The sequence below is a fragment of the Lathyrus oleraceus genome, chromosome 1, assembly GCF_024323335.1.
Source record: "Lathyrus oleraceus cultivar Zhongwan6 chromosome 1, CAAS_Psat_ZW6_1.0, whole genome shotgun sequence".
NCBI classification, from domain to species: domain Eukaryota; kingdom Viridiplantae; phylum Streptophyta; class Magnoliopsida; order Fabales; family Fabaceae; genus Lathyrus; species Lathyrus oleraceus.
The window spans coordinates 159,957,855-159,964,667 of NC_066579.1; the positions used below are offsets into that span (position 1 = coordinate 159,957,855).

A 6,813-nucleotide genomic window follows, 5' to 3' on the forward strand; every position below is an offset into this window, starting at 1 on the left:
AAAATAAAATTGAATAAAATCACTCTTCCTATAATCTAATATACTATTGTCTCCCCTATTTGAAACTATGAGAAATCATACTAAGTAGATATTCTCACATATACTAAGGGATAATTGGTCCCACCAATAGTCCTAGGTACTTGAAGGAAATATTCTCTTGCTACACAATAGACAAATCACAAGCTAAATAAAAAAAATAGGATTCATATTAATTTCTATTAAGTTGTTGTTAACGAAATTAACTAGAAGACTCGAAGGCAACTTAAAACCATGAAGAACGACCTTTATCGATCAAAGATGATCAACTCAAACATTTATCAAAATTATCGTGTCATGCACATACTAGACATAAAAGATGCTCAAATTAAAAGAGCCGACTACCGGTTAAAATAAATTAATTTTATATTAATAATAATAATAATAATAATAATAATAATAATAATAATAATAATAATAATAATAATAATAATAATAATAATGTTTATTCTAAATAATTTTATTTGCTTAAATAATATCAATCTTAAATCTTATACAAGAATTTTAATTTTTTAAAAACAGTTGCGTTGCAAGAAGGTTATATTCATTTAGTTAATATAATGCACTTTTTTTAATAGTTTAGAGAGTTAAATTGAACCTCTCACATAGTTAAATCCACTCATGCATGTAAAAGGTTAAATGCATTGGACGATTCTTCGAATTTGATAAAAGAGAAAATATTAATATATTAACTAGTTACTAACAATTATTTATAAATTAATATAAATAGATCCAAAAATACTTAAATAAGATATTAAAAATATCTACTTACTTAATTAAAAAATTTGAATTCAATTCAACTCTAAAAATATACCAATATTTAATCATTCAAAAGAGAAATTTCATCTCTAATGTAATTTAATGTTTTGGATTCTTCCTCATTAATCTTTGTAATTGTACAAATATAATAAAAAGAAATTAACACTTAGATACTCTTCAACTTAAATTTATATTATCTTAAAGTATTTAAATAATTTCTTTATAATCCCCACCTCTTAAAAAACAAATAACAAACTAATTGAAAGATTCATTTATTTACCTATAATATAATTATGACACCAACTAATTCATAAAACCAATATCAAATCATCAATTTATGACTTATTTTGGTGAAATTTTTGTGACCTTTCTCTCCTTATAATGCCAACAAACTACTCATTACCTCCAAACACCACATTTAGAACTTAAAATCCACACCCAATAAGAGTATAAATGTAGCATCATCCAATACTCACCACAACACAACAAACATTGTTTGTTACTAACATATTATAACTTCCCTTTCAAGACTAATCCTCTTTTACTAACTTTCATTCTTTCTCTCTCTCTCTCCAATTCCTTTTTTTTCTCACTAACCCATTTTTTCACACACCCTTTTGCATAAATCCAAAAACTCACACACCCTTTTGCCCATACTTCACCTTTCTCTCTCTTTGAATCCACTTTGTGACTGTGATGATCATAAAGTTATCATCTTTTTGAGTTATGGGTTCTTGTTCTTCAATTCAGAGAAAACCCAACACAGATAACAATAACATGAAGGTGAAAGTTTCATTTTTTGGATCCAAAACTGAGAAACTTGTCGTTCCTTCATCACCCATTAAGGAACAAACAAAAAATGGTGACTTTATGTTGTCGCCTTCTAAGTCAACGACCAATTTCATTAACTATGGTATGGTTTTTTTGTTGCTTTGTTCTTTTAAGGTTTTTATGTTAATTGTTGTGTTTTTTTCCTGGGATCTAAGAAGGAGTTTTATTTTTTCTGATTGGTTCTTTTTTACATAAAAAGAAATGTTTTTTAGTATTAAATTAATGATTTTGGAGAATTCAGTTGAATTATTTGTTATTACTTGAGTTCTTAATATAAATCGAAGAAGTTATTGGATTTTTAATACAGACCAAATATATAAAATTTTGAAGATGTTAAAAAAATGAATTTGTAATTATTTTTTAAAGAATTCTGTCAAATTTGTGTAAATATGCAATTAAATGGTATTGTTTCAATTTTTTAAAATCATTTTCCTTTTTTAATTTCTTTCTCCCTCTTTAATTATTAGGTTATATGTTGTTGGTCTTGTTTGTTTAGGATTGATATATGATATTATTGATTTTTATTTAATTTTAGATATGATATGATTGATTGATTTAATTTAGTATAAGTTACTATTTAATTTTATTGATATTTTATTGACATGATTGATTGATTTAATTTAATACTAGTATATGTTATTTAATTTTATTGATATGATATTATTGATTGATTTAATTTATGTCATAATGGCCAATGAGTAGAAATTTATCATGTGATATACCTGTCTCTATATGGTTAGATCACCACTTTCATGATTTTATTAATTGGCAATTATTTATTGCACATGTGAATAGGAAGTTCAAGAAAAATTATTCACTTTTAAAAAAAAAAAATCTTTTACTATTTATTTCATATATGTATTTGAAGATTGATTTTTATTCTAGTTACATGGTCTATTCAATTATTTATCTTTAAATAATAAATGAAAGATATTTTTAGCATAATGAAAACAACTTGCTAATACACTACAATCCATATGTTATTGTTAACAATAAATTGAAAATGATTGAAATATCATTTCCAACTTAATTGTAAAAATAACTTTAGTTTTAATTAATTTGTTGGATTATACTTATACTATATATGAATTAATTATTCACACTTTTTTTTCTTTCACTCTTTATAGGTAGTAAAGAGGAAGCATTTTTTGATTCCAAACCTTGGATGGATTCAGATTGTGAAGATGATTTCTATAGTGTCAATGGTGGTAAGCATTTATTTTCTTTTACTTGAGAGTGTATATCGATTAAACTCTAATGCACCGCATCATCGTCTATCTTTTTATGTAGACTTTACACCGTCTCGTGGTAATACTCCAATTCACCACGCTTTTGCGACCCTTGACGTGAACAAAACCCTGTCTCAAAATAGAGTTTCACCTTCTCCATCCGAATCATCGCCCGAAAAGAAAAAGAAACTTTTGGAGCTTTTCAAAGATAGTGTGAAAGATAACCAAGGTGATGATAGTAAAGAAAAGAGACAAGTGAAATCAACTATACAAGATGTTCTTCCTAAGTCTTCACAATCAACTCCTTATTGCTCAAGAGCTAACTCTGCTAGCAGTAGTGAAAGAATCACGAGTGATGATCGTGTATCGGGTAAAGAGAAATCGCATAAGTCTTCGTTGTTTTGTATTCCGAGTTTGACTTCGTGTCGTAGCTCTAGGGAGAGAAGGAGGAAGACAAGTCCTGCAATTGCAGTTGAGGGCAAACAATGAGTTATATTGCAATGTGTTTGAACTGAATTACCATGTTTGTTTGGTTTTGGTTTTTTTGAGGTAAAGTGGTTGAACTCAATTTGATAATGTACATCAATATCCATACTTAAGCATAAGGTTTATGAATTTGAAAGCATGTAAACATAAACGGAAGAGATATTTTATATCAATATGTTATATGAAATTATTTGTTACGGTTAGAAGTTCAACATCAATGATAAATATGAGAATGGATTGCAAATCATTGGCATATTTGGACACATCTATTGGTTTGTGGAAGTGTGAAAGAAAATTGAGATTTGAGATTTTGAATTTTGAATTTTCGGTGAAAAGAATTGAACAAAAATGATCGGAATTATCTTACGTGCGATTCATGATGCATTCACACATTGATGTCCCATGTTGTGTATTTTGTTAGTAAATTACTGTCAAGTTTTTTTAAAAGTATTCTGTTAGTATTTAAACAGATTCTTAAGAAAGTTTTAGTACATTGTACCTATTGTTTTTGCATTACAATTTTAAAATAAATTATATCTTGTTCCATTAGAAATCCAATCTTTTAGAATGCTCCCTAGGGATTCATTGTTTCTTTGATTCAATGCGTGTATTTCATGTTATATTTTTAAGTTTGAGAGTATTTTATTCTAGTCTCACTTTCTTCTCTTATGTATTTTCTTCACGAAACATAGTTTTAAATATAATAGATTGTTGTTTTGAAGTTTTCTTTATAGTTTAATTTGATATTAATGTATTTGTCATCGCTAAAAGTACAATGAGGGTGAAAGACTCTACTAGTGATGTTTATGTAGAATTTTGTGATCCACCACTTTCTATTCTTAGGTCAAAGTATTTATAAAAGATCATATGGGTTGTGCTAGGAGAAATTCCTCCTAAATATCCAACAAGAAGGTGAAGGTGAGAAAGATTAGCTATTTCTAGATCGTAGAGTAGGAGGTTTTTCCCCTTTTGACTGATACCCACAACTGTTTTTCCCAAGACACCTCATAGGCTACGTATGACAAGTGTATGAATAAACTAGAGTGACCCAAATTCAATGAGGAGACCTATAGAGTTATAACAGGGAGACTTATCGTTTAGTTTTGGACGACCTGTCGTTCCATGATGAACGCTCTACTCCCCTCTGTTGGATGCTCACGAAATATTGATCAGTGGGTTTTGATTAGGTCTTCACCGGCAGTCCCTTTTAAAGTCCAGTAAAATTGTCCCGGTCCAATGTCTTTTATGAACCAATAAAAACATTCAAGTACACGGTCCTTTAAATCGGAGGCCTTGGAAAAAGCAAAGTGATTTAATTCAGAGATAAGATAATTTATTTCTAGGCGATAGTTAGATAGTTGAGTCCCTCAGGCGAGACTTGTAAATGTGAGTCCCTCAGGAGATAATTAGATAGTTGAGTCCCTCAGGTTAGACTTGTAAAGACAAGTAATTCAAGTGAGACTTTGATAAGTTGAGTCATGCAGGTGAGACTTAGATAACTGATTCTCATATTTTACAACTCTTAAGTCTTTGCTTCCGTACTATTTGCATTGTTGTCCCGTTTAAGGTAAATGAGTCAATGAAATCTTTGAGCTCACCAAATGAATGAGTTTAACATTTTTCGTAAGCTAGGTTGAGCTAAGTTGTATACAGTAGCCTTTTTTAAGTCGCATCATCTTCGTTACAATTTCCATGGGCAACAATGTCCATATCGTCACTGCTGACAACAACATTATATGAATTAAAATTGAGGTCCAAGTCAATTTTACCATGTACCACACTGGGCGAAAATTATAATCGCTAAAAAGTACAATGAGAGTAAGAGTTTTCTCACAAGGGTTGCACGGGACATTATAAGTGGTGTTTATGTGGAGTTTTGAGATCCATGCTTAGGCCAGGCTATTCACAAAAGAACCTATGGGCCGGGCTAGGAGCAGTTCCTCCTAAATATTCGGCTTGAAGGTGGGGGCGAGGAAAACTAAGTTCCTTCTTAGATCGAGGAGGAAGAGGTTGTTCTGAACCCACAAATCTTCTTCCCAAGACACTTCATAAGCCACATTTAAAAAAAGTATGGATCAACTCGAGTGGCCCAAGCCCAATGGGCGACATATAGATCTAAAACAGGGGCAACCTATTATTCAGCTCCGAGCGACCTGTTGTTCCATGTTAGGTGCTCTACCGCCCTTTGTTGGGTGCTCATCAAATATTAATTTGTAGGTTTAGATTGCGCCTTCATGGACCGTCCTTTCTGGGCCCCAATAAAATTGTCATGGTCCACTGTATTTTATGATCCAATAAAAATATCCCAGTACAATATTGTTAGCTCAAACTCTAGTGATGTTTTTGAGTTCCCTATTTGAATGATTATTATTTGTTATTTAAGTTCTCTATTTGAATGCATTATTGTTTGTCATTCCATTGAATTGTTTTCCTTTCTCTTTTAACATGTTCTAGTATATAGTAGAATTTTGGCCTTTTGTTCTAGCAAAATAGTTTTGTATTGAACATTGAGCTTACTTTATTTTACGTCACATTGACTAAACGACTCAATAAGACCGATCCAATTCAAAGACTCAGTTTAGAGCTTCTCCTGCTCGGACTTGACGAGGAGGTAGACTCTCTCTAAAGAGGTACGATCCTAGTGACTTCTCAAACTTCCACTTCTCTCCATATTGAATTTTGAATTTTCAGTGAAAAGAATTGAACAAAAATGATCGGAATTATCTTACGTGCGATTCATGATGCATTCACACATTGATGTCCCATGTTGTGTATTTTGTTAGTAAATTACTGTCAAGTTTTTTTTAAAAGTATTATGTTAGTATTTAAACAGATTCTTAAGAAAGTTTTAGTACATTGTACCTATTGTTTTTGCATTACAATTTTCAAATAAATTATATCTTGTTCAATTAGAAATCCAATCTTTTAGAATGCTCCCTAGGGATTCATTGTTTATTTGATTCAATGCGTGTATTTCATGTTATGTTTTTAAGTTTGAGAGTATTCTATTCTAGTCTCACTTTCTTTTCTTATGTATTTTCTTCACGAAACATAGTTTTAAATATAATAGGTTGTTGTTTTGAATTTATTTTTTTATAGTTTAACTTGGTATTTGCCGCTAAAAATACAATGAGGGTGAGAGACTCTACAAAGGATGCTTATGTAGAATTTGGTGATCCACCGCTTTCTATCTTTAGGTCAGAGTATTTATAAAAGACTCTCTGGGTTGTGCTGGGAGAAATTCCTCCTAAATATCCAACTAGAAGGTGAGGGTGAAGAAGATTAGCTATTTCTTAGATCGAAGAGTATGAGGTTTTTCCCCTTTTGACTGATACGCACAACTGTTCTTCCCAAGACACCTCATAGACTACGTATGACAAGTGTATGAATCAACTCGAGTGGCCCAGATTCAATGAGGAGACCTATAGAGTTATAACAGGGAGACTTATCGTTTAGTTTTGGGAGGCCTGCC

At 30.8% G+C, this 6,813-nt stretch overlaps 1 protein-coding gene across 2 annotated transcripts; it reads left to right on the top strand.

The window, feature by feature from the left end:
* The first annotated feature begins 1,207 nt into the window (after window positions 1-1,207).
* On the top strand, window positions 1,208-3,547 carry LOC127124157 (uncharacterized protein At3g27210). Of its 2 annotated transcripts, none has more exons than XM_051054139.1 (3): window positions 1,208-1,711; window positions 2,754-2,834; window positions 2,917-3,547. In XM_051054139.1, the coding sequence occupies exons 1-3, from the start codon at window positions 1,522-1,524 to the stop codon at window positions 3,342-3,344; spliced, it is 699 nt and encodes a 232-aa protein (XP_050910096.1). In that variant the 5' UTR covers window positions 1,208-1,521; the 3' UTR covers window positions 3,345-3,547. The 2 variants fall into 2 exon arrangements, with proteins under 2 accessions (XP_050910096.1, XP_050910097.1); XM_051054140.1 differs by having other exon boundaries at window positions 1,208-1,708.
* Window positions 3,548-6,813: the final 3,266 nt, after the last annotated feature.